This window comes from Phyllostomus hastatus, unplaced genomic scaffold (assembly GCF_019186645.2).
Source record: "Phyllostomus hastatus isolate PE091 unplaced genomic scaffold, TTU_PhHast_1.1 phas_contig_283, whole genome shotgun sequence".
Lineage (NCBI taxonomy): Eukaryota > Metazoa > Chordata > Mammalia > Chiroptera > Phyllostomidae > Phyllostomus > Phyllostomus hastatus.
In genome coordinates this window covers 3,471,958-3,496,310 of record NW_025333833.1, presented here as the reverse complement: position 1 = coordinate 3,496,310, position 24,353 = coordinate 3,471,958, and the positions used below count along the sequence as shown (strand labels likewise).

The window sequence follows — 24,353 nt, the reverse complement described above, 5'->3', positions numbered from 1 at the left end:
AAATAGGTCTAGAAAGAAATAGAAACAACTGCTTTGTTAAACCAGGATACCACTGTATACCCGTTAGAATTGGCAAAATCCAAAACACTGACAGAGCCAGACGCTGGTGAGTATGCACAGTCATAGGGCCTCGTTTACTGCGAGTGGGAGTATGAAGTGGTGTAGCCCCTTTGGAAGACAGTTTGGCAGTTCCTTCCGGAGCTAAATGTGAACTTACCATACAATCCAGCAGTTGTGCTCCTGGATATTAACCCAAGTGAGCTGGAAGCTACGTCCACCCAAAAACCTGTACATGAGTGTTTATAAGAGTGTTATTTATAATTGTCAATAATTAGAAGCCATGAACATGCCCTCCACTTGGCAAACGGTGAAGCAGGCAGCGGTGCGTCCATACACTGAAGAATCGTTCAGCGCTTAAAAGAAACCAGCAACCAAGCTGGGAAAACACATCGGGGCAGGGGTGCCGACCTAAGTACATATCACTGAGCGAAAGAAGCCAGACTTGGAAATGCTACATTCTGGATGATCCCAACTATATAACATTCTAGAAAAGGGAAACTGAAGTAAAGAGAACAAAGGTTGTTGGGGGGTGAAAGGGTGGGGGAGGAGAGAGTGGGCGGAGCCCAGAGCGGGTTGAGGGCGGTGCCCTGTTCTGTAGGGTGCTGTGATGGTGGGTGCATGGCACGGTGCGTGCGCCACCGCCCACAGAAGTGTGCAACAGCAAATCCTAATGTACACTGCAGACTTACACTGGTAATAACGTATCATCATCAGTCCATCAGTTGTAACAAAGACTCCACACTGATGCGAGATGGTAGTAACAGAAAAAAAATACCTCCGTCAGGGGCAGTGGGGGTATATATGGGAACTCTGTACTTCATGCACAATTTTTCTGTAAGCCTAAAACTGCTCTAAAAAAGGCTAGTAAGAAATTGTAACAATATGTGTTTATAGCGTTTCCGTTGTGCCTCTTCTTGATCAGATTTATAGAAACTGTCAGGATTTCCAAGTTCCTTGCTAAAAGTAAACATGAGAGGTCTTGTGAAAGTTTCTGTCTGAAAGGGTTCTCCTTTCTATGTGTGTCTTTTGATGTGGAGTAAAATTATAAAACATATAATTGAGAGTTTGAAAAACTGAAAAGGCAGGAATATAAACAACCCCCCAAAAAAGAAGATAAAGGGACAGAGTGTTGCCAGGGTTCTTCACTGCAAGCATTAGAAGCCATGGCCGCAGATTTAAACGCAGAAGGAAGGTAGTGAAGGCTCCCAGGTAGAAGAACCCTAAGAGGACCAGGCTTGGGCACGACTGTAGAGCTAGTAGTGAGTCATTTCTCCGTCGCTCCACTGCACTCATGTCAGGAGAGACCGCCGGCGTCTGACCGCTGACGACTCCAGATGCTCAGTACCTTTTTCTGAGCTCTCTGTCCCCATGCCTCCAACACCTGATGTCTTTCCAGGGCCTGGCCACTGCGCCAGGAAGTGAGTCCATGCAGTTGCTGCTCTCCTGTGTTTCTCTTTTTGAGTCTCAGCCGTGCATGAGAACAGGGGCCTGAGTCTTCACCCTGAGCTGGGTGTTATGTTCCCATAGCTCTCCCTGGTGCCCTGAGTTCATGTAAATGGGCAAGTTCTGCAGACTCTGACCAACCTCTTTTAATTAAGCTTCCAGCGAATCTCCTGGGCTAAATTAAAAAGGAGGAAGAAGCTGGCTTATTTTTTATATGTACTAACAAGCATGAAATATTCCTCAAGATTCCTCATATAGCTCTTAAAATGAAGAATGCTTTCCTTCTTCTTCCTACATGATTTCCATGAGAGTGCTGAATCCCGAAGCAGTCAGTAGAGCGTCTAGTCCCCGACGGGCAGACCTCAGTGCCTGGGGCTGGAGTCACGGGGGCGGCCCAGCTCCCGCAGTGCGGGTGCTCATGTCCGGCGGCTGCGGACTTACCCGCATCCCACCAGAAAGGCCGTTTTAGAACAGCAAGCTCTCCTCCGAGTGTGCTCCTCTGCTGAGAGGAGGCAGACGTACATTTTATGTCCCTTTCGTTGTCGTGTTTGTCCAGCTCAAAGGAAATCGTTGCTTTGCATCGTTCTATGCCCAATTATATCTCACATTTTATTCTATTTCACTAAAAGTATATGTGAGGTACATTTAAATGCTTTGCAAATTATTTGTTTGAAGAAGGATTGTTTAAGTCACTGCTTACTTTAAAAACACCTGAGTTGGGAAATTCTGATATGCCGGCAGCATTCGTCTGAAGAGCCTCAATGCCAACACAGACATAACTTCCCTGGCGCGGAAGGTGGTGGAAGAATGCAAGCTCATCCACCCCTCGAAGCTGAACGAGGTGGAGCAGCTGCTGTACTACCTGCAGAACCGCCGCGACTCCCTGTCGGGCAAAGGTAAGGGGAGCTTCTGCCCAGTCGGGGCGAGGGCGGGCTTGTCGGGCTGCGTGGCGCGTGGTTTAGGTAAACGGTGGGTTTGCTTCTGCTTTTGTTTATTGTTCGCCAGTGCCGTGAACGAGTGAGTGAAAGAATAGTCAAACATATTAGTTTTCTCCATGTTGAGCTTCATACTGGATGGTTCCACTTTATATTTGGGTGGTTCCACACAAAATGATGTTTCTGTTTCATGTTTCTCCTCTGTGTGCGCACACATATGCTGAAATAACACGTAGAAAAGCAGATATCTGTCCTATTGATTGTAGCGTGATAAAAGGAGAGAATTTTGGGCAGAAAACACATTTTCTCTCTCCAACTACATTTATGTTTTCTAAACTTTCTATTGACAGTTTGTTACTTGAGTGGATAAATAGGTATTTAAATGTTAAAATATGTGTCATGTGCTTTAGACTACCCTAAAATATGTTTTATGAGTCTTAGGAAATACTGTCCTTTCATTCCCGAACATTCCTCTCATTCCTGTTGCTGACATTCCTCTACCTATAATTCCCGCATGAAAGAACTACTCGTTAAAGTATTAGAGCTAAGCGACTGCTTACTTACAGAAGACATTTTCAAACAATCTAAACCAAAAGTGAAATAAGGTAAAAACACGGACATTTTAATGTGGCATCATCTCAGATTACTGGATGGTCAGTTGTTCCATTTCATGGTATTGTTAACAAATCTTTCTCTCACTGTGCATGAGTCCCAGAATGTGGTGTCCCGGAAATAACGTATGAAGGCCTCAGTGTTGATTGTACCAAGTCAAAAAAGTTAAATAGAAAATTTGTTTAAACTTTTTTCCAAGTTTGTCTTCTCTTTCATTCATAACAAATAAAATGTCTTGTGCCTAATATATGTGATACTTGTATTAACTAAATAGAGTTACTAACCCATATGACATGATCAATAGGTATTTGTTGAGTGAATTGGATGGCTGTGAACTTATTTAAAAGCACAAGGAAGCATTTTGAACTTGATTGCTTCCAGCCACATAACTGACACTTGGTTACACTTATTAATTACTGGCAATGAGTGCTATCAGGGAAATAGCAAGGAGACTTTGTATTAAATATTTCGTATTACAGTACTGTTGCTAAGATGTCTGTAAGCGATGGGAGATAGCATCTTCAATAGTTTAAATAAGTTCAAAGTGAGCAAAGCAAGTCCTGCACTCTTTACAGGTAATGTGTGTGTAGTTATTGTGGGAAGTACAAAATTGTTAAAATTGATCTTTACTAATGTGAAATTAATATAATTTTAATGCCATTTATAGTAAAGTGTCTTTAAAGAACAGTCTTTCAGTGTTTTCAGGGTAAATCAGTCTCCTCACCTCCCTCCTCAAAAATTTGGGGAATATGAGGACATTTTTCATATCATCATATGTGGTCATATTAGTCAAATCAATATCTTTCTCTATATAGATATTAATACTGGAAAACATGAAATTCTGTCTATATTAAATATATACTTATTTTTAAAACTATTTTTCTTAAATATTTTTACTTGGTATTCACTATTTCAGAGCCAGAAATATTGCCCTAAATGGGATTGAAACAAAACAATAATATGTATTTGATTATAGGTTCTTTACCTTTAGTGATTTTTTTCTTTCCTTAATTAAAAACACTGTCAAAGTAAATTATCTATTTGAGGCAAACTCTAGCTCTTCAGAAAACATAATCTTACATAGAATGGCCAACATTCTCTGAAAGCAATCAAGGCTAATTTCCATGATATGTAAAACATTTGCTAATGACAGGATCAAAATTTGGTATTACTGGAACTTAATGTATATGCATTGCTTAGGTTGATCCATATCAGTGAAGTATTTTTGATAATTTTTTGTTAGAAAATGAAATTCTGCCATGAATCAAATAATTTGGGTGTAACAAAGGGCTCACAGCTGTGTTCAGCACCTTCGGCTACCTCTTCATTGTGTTCGGAAGCAAATGAGGATTAACCCAGATATTAAACATTTGCCTTTTAACTTATGATCCAAATTTTACTTATTTAAAACAATCAGTTAGCAACTATTCTTCACTTTAGCTTTTAACTTCACTCAAGTCATTTCTTTTTCCTTGTTAATTTTATGTTGGTTTTAATATTACTCAATTCATTTTTTCTTTGCCTTTTTGGTTTTCCTGTTCCCACCTTAACTGCGAATTAGAAGGAGAAATAGAGCAAACTTGACTATTTTGCTTCTGTTGGCAAGTCTGGCTATTTATCTCCCCAAAAAGTCAACCAAGGAGGAAGTTAAAATTGCTGCCTGATGTAACTTGGGGAGTATTTGTTGATTTTATTTGTTTATACTCTCCTTGGTTTATCCTCAGTAGAATGGATGGATTACAGATGAGCATTTTTCTATACATTGAAAAAAACATTATTTCATAACCTATTTGGTTTTAAGATCCCTTGCTTAGCTAGAGTTAATCAGTTGCTGAAAATCAAAATTACTCAGAAATGCTAAAATCCTACTTCTACTCATTAAAAAATTTTTTTTACAGAGAAAAAAGAGAAGTCAAGCAAGCCTAAAGATCCACCTCCTTTTGAAGGAATGGAGGTAAGACTGCATATGATCTACCAGAAAACTGACTGGCAGGTGTGTGTTTTACCACCAACGATTCATACAGTCTCATTGCACAGATGTGTAATTTTAAAAAGTAACTGAAGTTAGAAGTACCTGAAAAAGATAGAAAATAAGTATCTAGTTGATAAAAGCAAAAAATACTTGGTTTGTTTTTAGACAACTTATTTTGATAGAAAAGGTGTGTTTTAAATATTCTTATTGCAGTAGGTTTTGAAATATTTAATCTATTGTAGTGATACAAATTACTTTGTGTTACATTTAAAATAATTTTTAATTGATAGACCAATTTGAGGGCTTGTATACATCCCATTTTATCACATGGTTCATAATTTTGTACTGGAGTCCTAGCACCCAGAGGTCTGATCTCCTCCCCTACAAAAAGATGGCTGTTGTGAGTCCTTTGAAAACTTGTCTGTTACTGTAAAATGTAATATATTGATCACACACCATCATTCTTTTGACAGTGGCTCTGCGAAGCACTATTGTCCTTTTGAAGTACTGTCTTCCTCCTCCTTTGTTTCAGATCGATGAGGTTGCCAACATCAATGACATGGATGAGTACATCGAGTTATTATATGAAGATATTCCTGACAAGGTTCGGGGCTCTGCTCTGATCCTGCAACTTGCTCGAAATCCTGATAACCTGGAAGAACTGCTATTAAATGGTAACTTATATTTATAAATACTAAAGTTAGAAAATTATTGCGAAATGTGATTTTTAAATTTATTATATTAGAGAAGTAAGCTAAAATTATTTGTACTAAACTGAAGAATGCCCTAATTTCCCAACTGTTCATTACCTTTGTACTTTTTCAAATTTTTTACATGAGAATAGTATTTAGATATTTTCTGGAGAACTCACAAATCCTTTAATTTAAATAAGGGAGATCAAGCATTAATGGTGCTGTGCTTTTCCTTCTACCTTGGGACACTTTTTTAGTGTTTCAACGAAGATGCACTAGAAGCCTTTGACATCTGCCACGTGCAGCCGGAAGGACCGGCCCCCTTAGCGTGTCCCACAGGGAAGGCCTGGGTCAGCAGATTCTCTCGGTTCTCGTTTGCTCAGGAACGGCTTAATTTCTCCTTGGTGCTTGAAGCAAAGTTGTGCTGGGAAGAGAACTGTGTGTTGATTGTGTTTTTCTTTCAGCACTTTGACTGTCATGCCGCTGCCTTCCGTGATTTCTGGCCTGAAGGTCGCTGGTAGTCTCGTTGAGGATCCTGTGTACGTCTTGAGTTGCTTTTCTCTCGCTGGCTTTCATTTTCTCTGCTTTTGGCTCTTGCCAGTCTGACTTTGATGTGATTAGGTATTGATGCCTTTGGATTTATCTTGCTTAGAAGTTTACAGAATTTCTTGGATGTGCAGGTTAATGTTTTTCAGCAAACTTGGGAAGTTTTTAGCTGTTATTTGTTCAAGGTTAATTTTACTTTTTTTCCTGCTCTCCTCTTGGAACCCCCATTTTTTTGTGCTTTACTGTGCTTGTTGATGTCCCCCAGGTCTTCGAGGCTCTGTTTGTATTTATTTTTCACTCTGTTCCTAAGACTAGACAGTTTTAATGGACTTGCCTTTATATTTGTTGATTCTTTTCTAGTGCACATCTGCTGACATGATTTCTAATGAATTGTTTTATTTCAGATATTGTATTTTGCAGTTGCAGAGTTTCTGATTAGTTCGTTTTTTAAATAGTGTGTCTCTCTTCATGATACTCTTTGTTTGGTGAGACATCATTCTCCTACCTTCTCACACTTTTCTTTCATTCTCCCAGCATGTTTTCCTGTAGTTCTTTGGGCATGTTTACGATAGTCGACTTTCAGGCTCTGTCTCCCCGGACCAGCGTCTGAGCTTCCTCGGAGACAGTTGCTGCTGACTGCTGCATTTCCTGCTTATGGGCAGGCAGACTGGCCTGTTTCTTTGCATGTTTTGTATTCTTAACTGTTTTGAAATAATATTGTGGAAACTCTGAAAATCTGCTTCCCATTCCCTCCAGGACTTGTTATTTTTACTGTTTGTTTGTTTAGTGAGTTTCCTGGACTATTTCTATAAAGTCTGTTATCTTTGTGCAGCCACTGAATCCTCTACTCTGTTAGTTTAATGGTGGCTAGTGGTTGGGTAGCGATTCCCTTAAACACCTGGCACTGAGCGGCCCCGCCGTGGCGAAGGGACTCCCTGCGCATGTTAGGGCGCGACTTCGGGGCCCAGGCAGGGAGGTCACAGCCTTCCCTTCACTTCCGGCTTGTGCGTGCCTGCCTGCAGGTTGGTCAGAGACAGTAGGTCCTTCTCTGGCCTTTCTCTGGCATGTGCACCTCCCTGCACACGTGCATGGCCCCCTAGAATTCAGGGAGTATGTCAGAGCTCTTCAAAGACGCCATGAAAACCTTTTTCCAGTTATTTCTCTTAAAGATTGTGGTCAGCCCCTTATTAGCTCAAACAGGCTGCTGCCCATAACTGCCTTGTCTCCCTGAGTAGTTTTCCACAAACGCCCTGGGTGTGAGGCTGCGCAGAGCACGCCGTAAGGCAGGTCATGGAGAGCAGCCCCTGCACTGGAGCTGTTCTGCAGGCATCCGGGTGGGTTGGGGAGAGACTGGTCTCTGGAGGAGGGGCTTGGGGGGCGCCAGGCCGTCCTGCCCTCTCCAGTTGCTGCTTGGCTGCCGCCTCTCGCAGATACCATAGTTGTGATTTTCTGGTATAGTTTGTACATTTTTGTATTATTTTGAGATCACCTTATTCTATTCTCTAAAAAATCCTAATGGAATTTTAGTTATGATTGCATTCAACTTGTAAATTAATTTCGTATTTTGACCTTTTGTGAACCCTGTAATTTTCTTTTGGCTATTTGTTGAATAACGCATGTAGAATTCCTGTAGCTGTATTTTCATTGAGATGTTTCTCTATTCTATACTAAAGGAGAAAAATGAGATAAAATTTGAGAAGTAGGTCATTAAACCTATGCCTAAATTCACAACACAGTGCATCACTTTCCAAAGTATTCTATGAAATACTGGTTCCTCTGGGTTATGGTGGGAGAACGCCCAGACCCTTTTGTCAAGGAGGACTTTTGGGGTCTTTGCTCTAATACACTTTGCCTGTCTACTTACTTGACTCTACAGTGATTTTGGAGCCCAGCATGTACTGCACGTACTCTGTCTGCATTGTGAATATGAACAACATGGAATGCCATTATAGGATTTTTTTAGTTTGTTTTAAAAAGTTTCTTACTAGGTGGATTAATATCATAGTGAATTCTTATTGTTGCATACTCTGAATAGCCTGAAAGCTCAAATAAACTGAACACTTTTATTACAGTGATAAATACTGATAATGCAGTCCATGAAATATAATAGATCCTGAGTGCCAAGAAAGTTGAGTTATGAATTATATATAACACACATATATTAGCTTAATTTTTTTATTATTTCAAGAATTGGTAAGCCACATAGCAACATTATTTTGAAAAGTCTCATTACTTTATGTTTACTTAATATGTGGTAATTCTTGTTAATCAATTCATTAATTTTACCTTTCTCAAGATAAAAATCTAGCAGGGATGTTTATTAATCTACCCTGAAGCTAATTTTGTTAAAGATTTTTTGTTTTATTTATGTCTGTTGGCATCAGCTTAACATAATATTAAAATATTAAACATTTTTCTGTGCATAAGTTTTATTTGGTTATTAATTTGCTTTAATGGAGCTAGTGTTTGCCTGCTAAACTACTCATTATTTTTTTAGTGTTGTTCTAGTTTTTTTACTTATTCACAAACACCTTAAATCAGATGTTAATAAAGGAAAAAAATTGGTTCTGCTGTAGCAAGATTACAAGTGGAAATTCGGTTCAGGAAATAAATGGTCTTATTACTTTATTGTCACCCAAAATATACTCCTATTACTTTATCTAAATTATATTTTATTTTTCTGTTTACAGGAATAGACTTAAAGCTGTGTTTTACAAGTTTTTAAGTAAAAGTTTGATTGAAGTTTTAAAAATAGCTTTCTGTGTTGGAAAGAAGCATCCTACTTTTTTGTCCCAGTTCTCCCTTAGCTTTGTTATTAATTAATAAGTAGACATTTAAAACCAATCCTCCTTTATGCCAGAAGCAAGGCGAGTGACTATTTGCGTGCGTCCTCTTGCCCTGTAGAAACCGCCCTGGGAGCGCTGGCCAGAGTCCTGAGGGAAGACTGGAAGCACAGTGTGGAGTTGGCCACGAACATCATCTACATCTTCTTCTGCTTCTCCAGGTACGCGTTAGCGTTCGGAAACAGAGTCCTCGTCTGTCTGTCTGTCTCTCTGTCCGTGACCTTGGTTTCGGTTTTAGATCATTGGTGCGCTCAGTCTTCTGTGTGTCTGCCCGTGCTCTGCCTCCGAGCTCTGACTCTGTTTCCAGCTCGGTCCCCTCTGTCGTTGGGTCGTTAACTCAGCCTGCACTCACCCAGCATGTACACCCGCACACGCATGTCTGTGCACACTCGCGTACACAGCGTAGGGCGGTGTGCTCCCTTAGAGTTGGAGAGTGTGGGCTATGGGCGCAGACTCTCGATTTGGATGTCGGTCCTACTGTTGATTACTTATTAACTGCGTGATCTTGGTCACATTATTTCATGTGCCTCGGTTTCCTCACCTGCAAGCTGTGGGTAATGATAGTAGCACCCTTTTCAGATCGTTTTCAGAAGAAAGCCTGACCCAGATTAAGTGCCAGTGAATGTTGTTTCTTACACACATACACGCATGAGTGTGTGCAAACTTATCTGTTGTACATTCATATATATTATTTTACACATATGTTCTTTAGAAAGTAGTTTATTGAGACATTGTAAAAAGTTTCTAGCTAATTTCTAGAGAATTGCCTTCCTCTATTCTAAAAATGTGTCAGCATTAGCAAATAAATATTTACTGAATTAATACTTGGATGAATGAATTATCTAGGAAACATGCAAAACCTAATTGCTAATAGTTTACTAGTTTTTTCTTTGGTATGATTTTTATTTCATAATAGTATTGTTATAGTATCAGTTGTGTTAGACGGTAGTCTAAAAATTTATTTTGACAGTATCTGAGTAGTTAAAATGGTTAATCATAAATGTGTTTTATTTAATTTCTAACTTAAAAATAATTTCATTTCAGGTAAGGGTAGTATATTAAAATACAGTTAAAGAGATCTCATCATTTCAAGTTTTCCTAGTATGCTCTGGGTGTATTTATTGAAATATGTGTATTGAATTTATTTGTACTAGTGTTTACTCAAAACAAATTTCCTGAACCCATAAAACATTCTCCTTTAAATACGTACTAAAATCTCTTCTTTAAAGCTTTTCTCAGTTTCATGGACTTATCACTCACTATAAAATCGGAGCTTTGTGTATGAATATCATTGATCATGAATTGAAAAGACATGAGCTTTGGCAAGAAGAACTTTCTAAGAAGAAGAAAGCCGATATCCTTTTAGAGTGGCCTTTCACCCCACTGCTACTGCCTGTTGCTATGAGCTTTGGATAGATGGGATGTTTTTTTCTTTTTTCTTTTTATTTGTTCACAGTATGTGAAGAATGCAAGGGTGTTGATGAAGATCGAAACTGTCAGGATGAATGTAGTCTGACATACACTTTTTATCTCCTCCCAACTTTGACTAGTTAATAGGACACAGGGGGCAGAACACAGTGGGCCTGGGCACTGGACTGGTGCGTCCCTAAGTGCCTACATGTGCGCCCAACCCTTCGGTTAGCGGGCGGTCAGCAGGAGCCCAGCTCGCCGCCACCGCTGCCTGTGCAGAAAGTTCTCTTCCTGCAGTAGGGGCTTCGACTGGAGTGGGCGTTGCCTTGGTGATGAAGCTAGTTTTAGACTCTGTTTTTCTACTTAAGCACAAAAATGCTTTTCTTAGTACACACAGATTTGAGAGGCATGCAGAATGATAGAATGTGTGAAAGGAACCTTAAAATCATCTATTTTAACCTGTCTTCCAGTACAGGAACTTTTTCGGCAACTCTCCTTACAAATGAATTATTTAGTCTCCTCTTTACCGGTGTCACTGACTTATGGATTTAGCTCATTCTGTGATGTGGCATTCTATGTATTATAACGTTCTTTGCTGTGTGCTGAAGCCCACTTCCCAATAACCTCCTCTGTTGGTTCTGTCTTGCACACTGAAGCAATGTAGAATAAGGCTGTTTTCTTCAACACCACAGTTCTTATATTTGAAGCTACTTGTCACATTGCCTCTACAACTTCATTCTTCTAGGCTAAAGTTCTGGCCTATTCATCTGTCCATATGTGACATGCTTTGCAGATCAACAGCGCATAACAGTAACCTTCCTGCATGCCCCGAATTTATTGATCTCTTTTAGACAAAAGTAAAAATATCACTCCTGTTGTGCGGAGTATTGCGTGTTTTGCCTCTTCTTCATGGAATCCCCAAGACACTATGAAAATGCATCCTCACACACGCATAAGCCTTGACTTAATTGGGCTCTTTCGTGGTTTAAATTGTGTGCATGTTATAAGCTTCCAACATCTAGATAGGTGTTGCCCTAACTACATGGACAACCAGAGATCCTGAAGATTTTAGATTCTTTCTGGAGTCCCAAGTCTGTTGAATGTACCTAAAATTCATTTAAACTGCAGAGGGTACACAGAGGACCACTAATGGAACTTCTCCCTACCACTTATTTATACATTGCAATTGTTTGGTGATAAGAAGTGATATTTTAGGACATACCGTATCCCTATAACTGTGAGACACCATTGGTTGTAAGGCATACCTTTACTTACGAACCACTAATGAAGGAAAAAATGCTTCCAGTGAAACTATGGCACATCACGGATTATAAGACACGTCCAAATTCTGGAAATGTTGTGGTGTGAGAAAACGTGTCTTAGAACCAACGGATGGCAGTAACCGAAGGAGTACGAAGTGACCTGTCAGGCCCTGGCCGGTGTGGCCCAGTTGTTGGAGCACCGCCTGGGGACCGAACGGTGGCAGGGTCAGTTCCCAGTCAGGACGCATGCCCAGGCTCGGGGTTCGGTCCCTGTTTGGGCACGTGTGAGAAGCGACTATTGACGTTTCTCCCTCACATCAGTGTTTCTCTCCCTCTCTTGGTCCTTTCCCCTCTCTCTAAAACCAATGAGCATACCCTTGGGTGAGGATATAAAAATCAATAAAAAATAACCTATCAGAATTCTGGCCATTTGTTCTAAAATACTGCTTTTTTATTGTCTTAAGTTCCCTTGTGTTTGACGCAAGTAGCGTTCAGCAGCAGACTTGTGAGTGTCTGGGGATCGGAAGCCAGGCTGAAGTAACTGGCTGTTTCCGCAGGTGTCCAGGGCACTGTTTGGAGCCATAATCAGAAGTCGACAAAATTCAAATATTGGGGGATATTTCTTTTTTATTTTGGGATATTTATTTCTTTATCTCTAATTATGGAATATTTCTTTTTTGCCATCTGTTCTGAAGAGGGTGGTCAAAAGTTTTAAACCCAGTCCCTGTCTCCTCACTATTCTGGGCATCTCTGTTAAGAGGGATCCAGCATTTTTATGGACTATGTCATTCTCTAATGCAGTCATTTTCTTGGTACATGGATCCATTTGCTAATCTGTTGGAAGTTAGAGGCTTGTGGATACACATAGAATATTTGCATGTGATTTCTGGGGATTCACGTGTTCGGCGAAGCCCAAACATGCGTCCACCCGAGGACTCCAAGCACATCCTCGAACCCCGAGCTGGGAAGTCCTGCTGTGACACCGGAACACGGTGACCGCGCAGAGCACCTGGTCCGGTCGCGCTGCTGCGAGAGGGAACACAGTTTGCATGCCAGACCGTTCTCGTGGGGTTTCTTTGCTTCAGCGAGAGTGCATGATCCTTAACTTGCTTACTTGACGAAGACCCCGAAAACCAGACCTTGAGGAAAGAGTATGAAAAAACCTTTAAAAAGTACCAGGGGCTTGTGGTGAAACAGGAACAGCTCTTACGAGGTATGAATTCTTAAACACTGAGAAAAATGGCAAAGTGCTTGCTCTGCGTTTAGTTTGTTCCATTTTTTTGTCAGATCAGTAAATCTAATACCAGAATAATTGAGAGTTTTATACATTTTAATATGATACAAGTTCTTTTGTCTTTAGCATGGGTAATAATGTTTTAAATTTTGCTCTACTGGTTTCCACCAAAAGGCCCATTCAGTTTTTAAATGTATAGATGCTTGTTATTTATTTACTCAGAGATGATTTTTAATCCATTGTGTGACTTTTTCAATAATAAGGATCTTGTCTCTCAAACCCTGATATACTTACATAGTGAATTATGTTGTTGCTTTCACAGAAGATATGAAAGTTTTCAAAATATTCTCTTTAATAAAAGATAGTCATCTTCGGGGTCGGGGGGTGGCGTTCACTGAGAGATGAGCATGTTCCCTAGTACGGTTTCTTGTTCCTGACATGCAGAGTCTTGGGAAGATGAGTGAGAATGATCCAGGCTTTCAAGTGTACATTCAGTTTCTGCTTTGTACCCAACTCAATTTTTTCAGCTTTACTGAGCTATAATTGACATATAACATTGTACAAGTTGAAAGTATCAGTGGGATGGTTCGATCCATGGAGATACTGCAAAGTGTTTGTCACCGTGAGGTTAGCTGACACGTCATCCCCCTCAGGGAGTCACCACCTGGTGCTGTTATGGGGAGGACACTGAAGTCCTCTCGGCGATCCTCACCCGCCCGACACGGCAGCGCCAACTCCAGTCCCAGGGCTGCGCGTCAGGCCCCTGGAACGCACCCACCTTATAACGGAAAGCCTGCACCGTTTGGCCAGTGTCTCCCCCCTCCCCCACCTTCATCCCTGGAAACCACCCACCTGCTCTCTGTTGCCCTGAGTTCAACTGTGTCAGACTCTGCAGAGAAGCGGGAACCTGCGGTATCTGTCTTTCTCTGTCCAACTTATTTCACTTAACATAACGCCCCCAGGGCCCACCTGTATTGCCGCAAATGGCAGAATATCCTCTCTCTATAGAGGAATAATATTACAGTGTGTGTGTGTGTGCATGTGCGTGTGTGTGTGTGTAAATGGTGGTTACAGAGGGAGAGGAGGGGGAGGGGCAGAAACGAGTAAAGGGGGTCCAATTCATGGCGACGGAAGGAGACTGGACTTGGGGTGATAAACACACAGCGCAGCACGCAGATCGTGTGTTACAGAACTGTGCACTCGGAACCTATGTGATTCTACTAGCCCGTGTCATCCCAGTAAAGTCAATAAAAGTAGAACACGTGACAAGATGTTAGATGTAAACCCAAATATGTCAGTGATTACGTCGCATGTGGGTGGACTAAATCCAGTTTGGACGCCACTTTAAGAAAAAAGTGGGTTACTATTTCCATATCAACTAGTGTAATGCCTGGCATACAGTAAGTGCTTAATTAGTGGGAATTGCCTTTCCACCTCAAATATTTGTTAAATAGATTTAATATTTATATATATTATTTAAATATATTTAATATTTTGCATCTATTTCTTCTATTCATAAGGGTTTAGAGACGGTTTGTAAGAATATATGAAATGAAATATTAAAATAATGAATAAAATCAAGGCCATAGGAGAGCGAAAAGATTATATTGACCAAAATAGCCTGCATAATTCTGATGGAAGCCTTTCAAGTCTTAACTCTGAAGCTTTTGAAAATGAAAAATGTTTTAGTGTCCTCAGATACGGCCCTAATTGTACAATACATTTTGGATTATTGCTCTTTTTAACATAACAGCCCCAAGTTACTGAACTTTTACCTTCTTTTCTGCATGTATCAAGTTGTTTTTCCCATCTGCCCATTTTATTACTTGCTGACATACACTTTTAACTGCTATTTGATTACTTTTAAGCTCTAAACTGCAAGAAGGTAGGAATCACTCTTATTTTGGTTATTGTGTCCTCACTGTCCTAAGAATGTATGTTTTATTTTATGTGACATATCACTCAATAACAGTAAGTGGTTTCTAGTGAAGTAATAGATGGTTAGTTTTTTTAAATAATACATTTCCCTCTAAGAACTACGTCTGCCACTTGGGCGGGTAGGAAAGGTTTGCTGAGGACCGACGCAGCCGGCCCGTCACTCAGTGCTCGTGTGCTCGCCTCCGCAGTCGCCCTGTACCTGCTGCTGAACCTGGCGGAGGACACGCGCACGGAGCTGAAGATGCGCAACAAGAACATCGTGCACATGCTGGTCAAGGCGCTGGACCGCGACAACTTCGAGCTGCTCATCCTCGTCGTGTCCTTCCTGAAGAAACTCAGCATTTTTATGGAGAACAAAAATGACATGGTAACGTACACTGGAGCCGTCCGTGTTGCCATCCTCAAGTTAAAATATTTTGATAGAAAGTAGACACGTCATCCCCCTGCGGAGGCAGTTCTGAGTGGAAATTTAACAAAAGCAGTGCTCCCTCAAATGGTTTCTTGAGGAAATGCATTTCGTATTGCTTAACACTCCAGAGAGTTGAAGCTCATAGAAAAAGATAATCTTTTCCTAGTATTGGACAGAATGAATGTTTTTATATTAAACACAATGTATAGAAAGTAATTTAAACTTAAGCTTGTGCTTTAGGGTCATCTGGCCTTGCATTATTTGCCCCCGAAGTATCGCTTTCTCCTGCATTTCTGATACCGGCGTGCGGCATTCCAGTTCAGCCTCGTCTCTTCCTTCTGCCTGTGCCCGTTCTGGTCGCTGATGCTCCTTCGTGAGCGTGAGCGTTCCTCCTCCCCTTCCAGGGGCCTGCGCGGCAGTCCGGGCCCTCTCTCCTCACCCTCCTCGGGGCGTGTTTGGATTCTCGCGGGAGGCCCCGTTCGCCCCCGTAGGTGGCACCGCTGCCGTGGCCTTTCCCACGTACAAGTTAATTGTGTGCTGTTTCCCCTTTCGAAAAAAGATGTATAATACAGACATACTAATATAGAAAGGTAGAATAAAAATGACCCACCTTTTCCATGTTATTAAATAGTCTTTGTTAGAACAATATTATATTAAATAGGTCAGACATTGACTTTGCCTTGTTTTCAGATATTTAAGTTGTCTGTAATTTTAGCTATTATAAATAACTCTTCACGTATACATTCATACATGTATCTTTGCCTATACTTCTGATTATTTTCTTAGGATCTATTCCTAGAAATGGAATTATTGGCTCATCGGCCTTAATTCCACGGAGGCCCGTGCTGGAACTGCATGCTGACACAAGTCATCGTGTCATGGTGTGTTGTTGGCGTGACTGGGGGCTCCGTCAGACGGTCCAAACACGCAGTGCTGCCTCCTACCCTTTTTGAAAAATCAGATGAAGGAGGAAGCAGCTTATGCTTATTAAATGGTGCGGGATGCTCTTTGAAAACCTGAGACCCATTTATCAGCTTTAATAAGTGCCTTCAATTCTGAAACTTGAAATACGTGAAACTCATTTTACCCGCAGACGTCTAGTGTCTGTTACCTTTATCATTAGTATATAATTATTGATGATTACCTTATGCTTGATATTGTTTTAAGATTGAATTTACTTGAGAAAGATTAGTCAAAATAATTTTTTAATGTATTGATCTTAAGAAGAATGACGACATAATGATATATTTACTCCTGAGGAATTAGAGTGTGGCTAAACAGCCGCTCCCCCTTGCTTTAAGTTGAAGCATAGTCCTTCATTTATGTATTTAGATTAAGTTTGCCTTTAGTAGTATGTTCACAAAATTTAAATTGATTATCATCAGCATGTGTCTGCTATATATTAATTAAATATGCATTTAATATACTTCTTATATGCTTGTCAAAATCATTTCAAAAATAATATCTGGTAAGATCATAAATTGAGAATATAAGTTGCCTCATCAAACCTCACTCTTTATTAAGGAGGAAAACCGGAGGTTCAGACAAGGTAATTCACACATAGGAATGATTAGCCAGATTTTTACTGTAGACAGTGTGCATTTCATCTTTTATTGTGGAAGAAATGCATTTTATTTAAGGGCATTGTATAAAAATGGGATTTTTAGAGCTTGACGGGCCTTATATCTTTGTTCAGATTTAGTGAGTTACGTCCTAACTTTGCAGATGAAGTAGCAGAGGGTCAGAGAGGTGAAGTAATTCGCTCAAAGAAAGATCTCCAGGTATCATGCTTCCCCCTCCTTTCTGCCTCCAGGGCAAAAAAATATCTTGTCTTTATTTCATGGTGTTTTTTTAAACATCAGCAAGATTAAGTATAAGCAATTTTTAAATGGATGTCAGAAACACTAAAAAGAATTACTTAAAGGCTGAAATAAGTTTACTGATAGATTGTTGATAAGCCAACACTTTGTATAGAACATTTGGTAAAGAATTGACTATATATTCCATTTAGTAGATATAGAATTGAGAGGGCATTGCATATGGAGACAATGACTAAATTTAGCTTTTGGGATTGGGCTTTTATAAACCCGAAAGACACGATTGGGAGGCTGTGTCGCGTGTGTAATGATCTGAATGGACTACCTCGCAATTTTACTTTCCATTCTGCGCAGTGGAAATACAAATTAATTAATAAAACTCTCCAGGTTGCTTTATGATGAAGTTTTCTATAACACCAGTGTATAATGTTACTTTTTCAAGAGAAAAATATTACTTAATGTAATTAGTAACAGATGAAGCCTGTAGCAATTTTATTTAAAAAGGGGGGTGGGGAGGGATGGCCGATCTATTTGTGAGGTTGTATTATATATTTAAATCATGCGCTCATTTTACTGTTGTTGTGAACTAGTACTGACCTTGCTTTTAGAGTTCCATATTTTAAAGGAAATTTAGTTTACCTTAAAAAAATCTTTTAATTAGTCATTTAAATCATATTTTATATTTCTTAATTTTAATACAGTAAAACGAAATGGTAATAAGTCATATTAGAATATGATTTTAAGAGTAACAACAGAGAAGGTATATATTCCTTGGGTTGCTTATTTTCTTAATGAACTTTTGAGAGTTCTTTTTGTAGTTCGAATACATCCTTTATCAGTTACATGTTTTGCAGGTATTTTCTCCCTTTCTGTGGCTTGTCTTCTCTTTCTCCTGTGAAGAGCAGGAGGTTTTAATTGTTGTGAAGTCAGTATATCAAGGAATTCTTTAATGGGTTTTATTGTGGTGGTGTGTTTTAGACATTTTTGCCTAACTTAGGTCACAAAGATTTCTTTCTATGTTCTCTTCCAGGAGTGTTCTAGGATTTGTATTGTTGCTGTTTTATTTTAGTCTGTGATCCATGCAATTTTAGTTAATTTTATGCATGCTACAAGGTAGGCATTGCATGACCACTGCACCGAGTCCAGTAGCCACCCTTTGTGATGGACACGTTTAGAAATGCAGTTGATCTTTGTGTAGTGACCGTGTGCCTGTGGCCTTGCTAAGTTCACTCTTCAGTTGGAGTGGCTTGTCGTGGGTTTGGGGGATTTTCTGAACACTGGAGAGGGGCCCTTCGGTGCGGTGGTGGACAGGAATTCCCTGAGTGGGCTCCCCTGCCTCGTTACTGACCTTAGGAGGAAAGCGGTGTCTTTTACTATTGAGTATAATGTTATGTAGGAGTTTTTGTAGATGTTTCATCTGTTTAAGTTCTGTTCTGCTTCTAGTTTATTGAGACTTATTATGAATGGGCGTTGGATTCTGTCAAATGCCTTTTCTGTGTTGATTGAGAAATATTTATTTATTTTAGAGAGAAGAAGGGAGGGAGAAAGAAAGGGAGAGAAACATCAGTGTGTGGTTGCCTCTTGCACATCCCCCACTGGGGACCCAGCCTGCAACCCAGGCATGTGCCCTGACTGGGAATTGAACCAGCGACCCTTTGACTCACAGGCCGGCACTCATTCCACTGAGCCACACCAGCCAGAGCACATTGATTGACTTTTACATGTTGGGCCAGTCACATTCAGGGAATAAACACCACTTAATCATGATATATTGTGTTTTTATACATTGCTACATTTGATTAGGTAACATATTATGGAGGATTTTTGTGTCTGTGTTTATGAGGACTTACTAGTTTATAGTTTTCTTATTCTGTCTTGGTCTGGTTTTGCTGTTAGGGTAACTGTGGCCTCATAGAATGAGCTGGGAAGCACTTTCTCTTCAGTATTTCAGGAAGGGGTTGTGTGGACGTGGTATTACTTGTACTGAAATGTGTAATAGAATTCACCAGGAAAAAGGCATCTGGGCCTGGAGTTTCCTTTCTTTGCGTTTCTCGAACACCCACAAGTCTGCGTGGGCTCTCTGTTTCTCTTTGATGGCAGCTTTGGAGTCTGTGTTCTCCAAGGAATTTTTCAAACTTTTTTTCTTCTTTTTTTTTTACTTGATTGCTCCATTTTTTAAAAGATTTTATTTATTTATTTTTAGAGAGGGAAGGGAGGGAGAAAGAGGGAGAGAGAGAAACATCAATGTGCGGTTGCTGGGGGCCATGACCTGCAACCCAGGCATGTGCCCTGACTGGGAATCGAACCTGCGATGCTTTGGTTCTCAGCCCGCACTCAATCCACTGAGCTACGCCAGCCAGGGCTCAAACTTTTTTTCTTATGTCATTAAAATCCGGAATTCTGAAGTAATTTCCCTGTTTCATTATTGATATTGGTAATTTGTTCTCTCTCTTTTTTAGCGGTTTAGTGGTGTCTCACTATTACTGATATTTTCAGAGAACCAGCTCTTGTTCCATGTCTGATCTTTGGAAGACGTCGTCACTCAGTGCAGAAGTCTAGGCTGATGCCCCTCGGGTGACTTCCGTTCATCCAGAAGGCTGTTTCTCCCCAGAGGAGGCTTCCTTGACAGCTCCTCGTGCTCAGGTCGGGCTGGGCTCGGGCCTTGTGTTCTCTCCGGGCGCTGTCCCCGTCCTGTGCACCAGTCCCGCAGTCACAGTTAAGTGACCCTGCGGGCGTTCTCTCCCCGAGCTTCACTCCCTCCAGGACGCAGCTCCACCAAAGTCAGGAACCGCCTCCTGCTCGTTCGCCAGCACATCCGCAGGGCTCAGCTAAGAAGTATTTGTTGAATGAACAAACATCTGGAAAAGCATTGATTCATTGTAATCAATGAAGCCAGTGACAGAGCTGCCGTTCTGTATAAATGTGACACATTCCGTCCCTGGCCTCCGAGGAAATTGTGGTGGGAAGTTGACGGATGAGTGACCGGCCCGGCCTTTTTAACAAGCCAGCCCCGGAGACAGGGCGATGGGAGTCGGAGAGTCTGTCCAGACGCATGTGCACTTGGTAGCGAAGAGCTCCCGGGGGTGACAGCAGGGGGGCTCTGGCGGGCAGGTCTCGGCCTGAAGGGAAAATTGTTGTTGTTTGGTCAGTTCAGCATTTGAACAAGTCGTGGTCGCTTCCTGGCGTGGAGTGCAAGGGCGAAGGTGTGTCCAGGGCTCCGTTACCCATGTGGTGTTTGCAGGGTCAGCGAACAGCTGCAAAAAAGATAGGGGAAAGGTGACACAAATAAATGCTTTATACTTCTTTTTTTTTTTTAAGATTTTTATTTATTTTTATTTTTAGGGAGAGAGAGAGAGAGACAGAGAGAGAGAGAGAGAGAAACATCAATGTGTGGTTGCTGGGGGTTATGGCCTGCAACCCAGGAATGTACCCTGGCTGGGAATCGAACCTGGGACACTTTGGTTCCCAGCCCACGCTCAATCCACTGAGCTACGCCAGCCAGGGCTAAAATGCTTTATACTTCTAAAAGAAGAAAAAGTAGAGCAAGATAATTCATAAACCTTTTAGTAATGATCAAAAATTATATAGTTATATAGCATTTCCTTTTTAGCCATTGCATTGTAACAAAGATAAATTTTTTATAGCCAACTTTTTCTGATTGCTGCCATAAGAATGTGAATACAGGGCTTCTGTTGCTAAATCAGTTCTGTCCTCTGTGACCCACACTCTCAGACAAGCTCTCTCAGGGCAAAGTTACAGTCTCAGAGCTGGGAGGGTCAGCAGACTTTCTGCATGAGGGGCCAGACAGCCAGTGCTTTGGGCCTGGGGGTCCCACGGTCGCGCTCTGCCGCCGCACGCTGCAGCTGCCGCAGGTGGCCTGTGAGCCGGTGGGCGCGGCTGTGGTCCGGCCAGATGGTGTGTGGGGAGACCGCAGCTGGGACTGCAGGTAATTTTCATGCGTCACGACACGCTCGTCATTTACTTTTCTCAACCATTTAGAAAATGCAAAAATCGAAAAGCATCTCTAGCTCTTGAGTTGTACGAACGAGACGAGGCACAGCTGGTGGCCCTCGACCCGGAGTTTGCGCTGCTCCTCGCAGCCCAGGCTCTCCCCTGACTCTCCCGGGTCTCCCTGGGCCCTCTGAGCGTCACCTCAAGTTAAACGTGATGGAAGCTGATGCAGCCCGCGCCCTCCGTGTCCTGCTCCTGCTCCCAGCGTGCCGAGCGCCATCCCTGGCGCCCACGCCCGCCCAGCTGGCTGGGTGCAAAAGGGGCCTGAGACCACGCTCCCTGCACAGGCCCTCTCACAGGCATGGCCCGTGGCTCGGGCCTCTGGGCTGGCCGCCATGCTTCCACTCTCCCCCACTCGTGAGGCTGGCTTCCTGTGTCCTGAGCCGTCGCCCAGCGGCGTGGTGTGATGCGGATCCCAGCCGGCAGGACCCGTGTGTTGTGGCGGCTGTGAGCCGATATACACACGGACTACGGAAGTCCTGTGGAGAAAAGGGGACAGCATGGCCACTCTCTGAGTGAGAGAGGGACAGGGCCCCGGCCCCTGCCTGGACAGGCTTTTATTGCTTCTCTGGGTCCATTACATCCAAGATGGTCCTCATGTACTATGCATAGGTTCGCTGCGGGGGATTACCTTTTATGGGTAACAGAGGAAAGAATGTTGCTAATCACTTCAAAGAGAAGGATGTTACAGATCAAAGGGAGAAGTGGTTGGACTGGTTATACTTCACAGTTGAGAGGTTTAGCTCAGATTTTAGGAAGTTACTTTAGAGATGTGCAGTAAACATTTGCTGCCTCAATCCAGGGTGAGGGAGTTTTAGCAAAAGCAAGTCTCACAGCAGCCCAGGTGCAGTGCAGGCCTGATTCCCCACTGGAGAACCTCTCCGCGGCCGTGGTCCTGTGTGCTGACTCGCTCCCCACTGGTTTTCCACGTGGAGGCCGAGCTACCTTCCCACGCCACGTGGAACGGCCCCCTTTAGTGGTGCGTGCCTCACACCTGCTGGAGTTTTGGTGTGTGCCGGGCCGGGGGTTCCTGTGCCCAGTGGAAACCTCGGCACCGCCTCTCCATCCCCTTCCATGCTGGGCGAGAGCGCTCCAGGAAGCTTCCACCTGGTTTCCTGCGGACTTGGCCTCCGTGTGCCTCTTCCTTTTCTGATCTTACTTGCCATCCTTCCGCTGTAATAGCTGGGAGCCGTGAACATGACTCTAGGCCAGTCTTGCGAGTCCTGGCAAGTCGCTGAACCTGCGGGCGGTCTCAGGACCCTCAGCCTGAAGGTCCTCTTCGGGGCTTCCTCTTTGTGCCTCATGCGCAGGGTGCGGCCGGGTGCCTTCAGCAGCTCTCGGGTGGTTCTCTCCTCATCAGTCTCGATGCCCTTCCTCTGACCCAAACGCTGATTCCAGTGCAGCGTGTTCGTCCGTGCTCGCCTTCCGTCTCCGCCTGTGCGGCGCCCCTGTGCATCCGTCCGCGTGCGGGATGTGTGCACATAGGTGTGTGTGTGCTGGTGCACTCGTCTTCATGTCGCTGGTCTGAGCGTACCACCGCCGAGCTCAGAACCATTCCAGGCTCCCCCTGCCTGTAGAACAGTGTTACACCTCTTAGCAGAGCCGTGAAAGCTCGCTGTGGTCTGTCCAGTGCCTGCCCTTGGGGGCGCCTGCCACGCCCCCACACACGTCACACGGTGGCCGTGCCAGAGCACAGCGGTCCCCCTACAAGCTTTCATGCCCAAGCGCCTATCCCCTGGCTGCTCCTTCTCTCTCAGCCAGTGAGCACATGGTCACCCGTTTCAAAGAGCTTGTTTCTCATTTGAAGTCTTTTCTGTCCTTCCAGGTAGCTCAGTGCTTCCTTCTGTGTCACTTCCAGAGCACTGGGCGCATTCCACTTTCATTGCGTGGTATTATTTGTTCAGTTCGTCTGCTCTTTTTTTAGACTGGAGTCCTGGAAGGCCAAGACGGGACGTTGTTTGCTCTGGCCCAGGGCCGGCACTTAGTAGGTGGCACTCACTGTGTTTTCAGGAAGCCGGTGTCATTTGTCGTCCGCTTGGTGCTGTTCTGTGAAGGATGAAGGATGATGTGGAAGTATATATTTTCTCCTCGAACGCTTATAGATTGACATGACTGTGCAGGTTAACACTCAGTTACTTCGGGGACAGTGAAAAGGTGATTATCTGCGACCTTTTTGTCTCTGCGTGCAGCAGACCCTCACTGCACCTGTGTTATCATTCTACGTAGGTGGAGATGGATATTGTTGAAAAGCTGGTGAAAATGGTCCCTTGCGAGCATGAAGACCTGCTGAATATCACACTCCGGCTTCTCCTGAACCTGTCCTTTGACACAGGACTGAGGAATAAGATGGTGCAAGTCGGACTGCTTCCCAAGCTCACCGCTCTCCTAGGTATGATGGTTAAAAATTAATGGCGGTGTTGCTTGGAATTTCCAGCATCACTGGAAAGTTGAGCTGCATGTTGAAAGTTGGCTGAACAAAAATTGTTCCGTGTGTGTCCTTTGATTAGGAGCTTAAAAATAAACGGAATGAATGAAAACTGGCCTGTGCCAGGATTCCCATGGTGCTGGGAAGTGCACCGGAATAGAAACTGTGAACCCTGACTTTGTTTGCCCACGTGAGAGGGAAACCAAAGTGCAGCTGTAAACGACTCCCAGGGAGGCAAGAAGAGAAAATTATTTTCTCTTCAGCAGTTTTTAAAAATGCACGTATGATTTCAGTTCTTTATATGCTGCCATGCTTTTAAAATACTTCTGACAGATGCACAAATTTGGTGAGCCTTTTGGTCATTGAGTAGAAAAGGGCATTTTTTTAAAGGGTGAGTTAGAAAACACTGTGTTGGAGAATTCGGTTTGTAGATAATCTCTTTTAGCTGTTAGCAGGCTCCCGATATAGCAAGGATGGATTCAAGTGCCAGTTCCTCAGTGCTCTCACATAAAGCTTCTTAGCAGAGTGTTGTGAACCCTTGACCTTCACCGTCCGCCCTTGTGGGCACCTGCTGCTCTCTGCCACATGCTTTACTTTGTACCCTGTCCACGCCGAGTCCCCCGCAGGTCCCTAAATGAGCCCTTTCTATGCCCAAGTGCCTGCTCGTCCGCTGTTTCCTTCTACAGGAGTGCGATTGTCTTTACTAACCGGAAAGCACATTCTTACATGTGTTTAAAGATGATT

General features: G+C 42.7%; 1 protein-coding gene across 2 annotated transcripts in view; it reads left to right on the top strand.

Moving 5' to 3' along the window:
* The window catches only part of KIFAP3 (kinesin associated protein 3), a 103,996-nt gene that overhangs the window by 5,114 nt on the left and 74,529 nt on the right, over nucleotides 1-24,353 (top strand). For both annotated transcript variants that reach the window (XM_045838758.1, XM_045838759.1), the window contains exons 3-10: nucleotides 2,245-2,399; nucleotides 4,949-5,004; nucleotides 5,555-5,696; nucleotides 9,165-9,264; nucleotides 10,333-10,457; nucleotides 12,890-12,988; nucleotides 15,136-15,314; nucleotides 23,411-23,573. In XM_045838758.1, coding sequence (XP_045694714.1) covers nucleotides 2,245-2,399; nucleotides 4,949-5,004; nucleotides 5,555-5,696; nucleotides 9,165-9,264; nucleotides 10,333-10,457; nucleotides 12,890-12,988; nucleotides 15,136-15,314; nucleotides 23,411-23,573 — 1,019 coding nt within the window. The remainder of the gene's footprint in view (nucleotides 1-2,244; nucleotides 2,400-4,948; nucleotides 5,005-5,554; nucleotides 5,697-9,164; nucleotides 9,265-10,332; nucleotides 10,458-12,889; nucleotides 12,989-15,135; nucleotides 15,315-23,410; nucleotides 23,574-24,353) is intronic.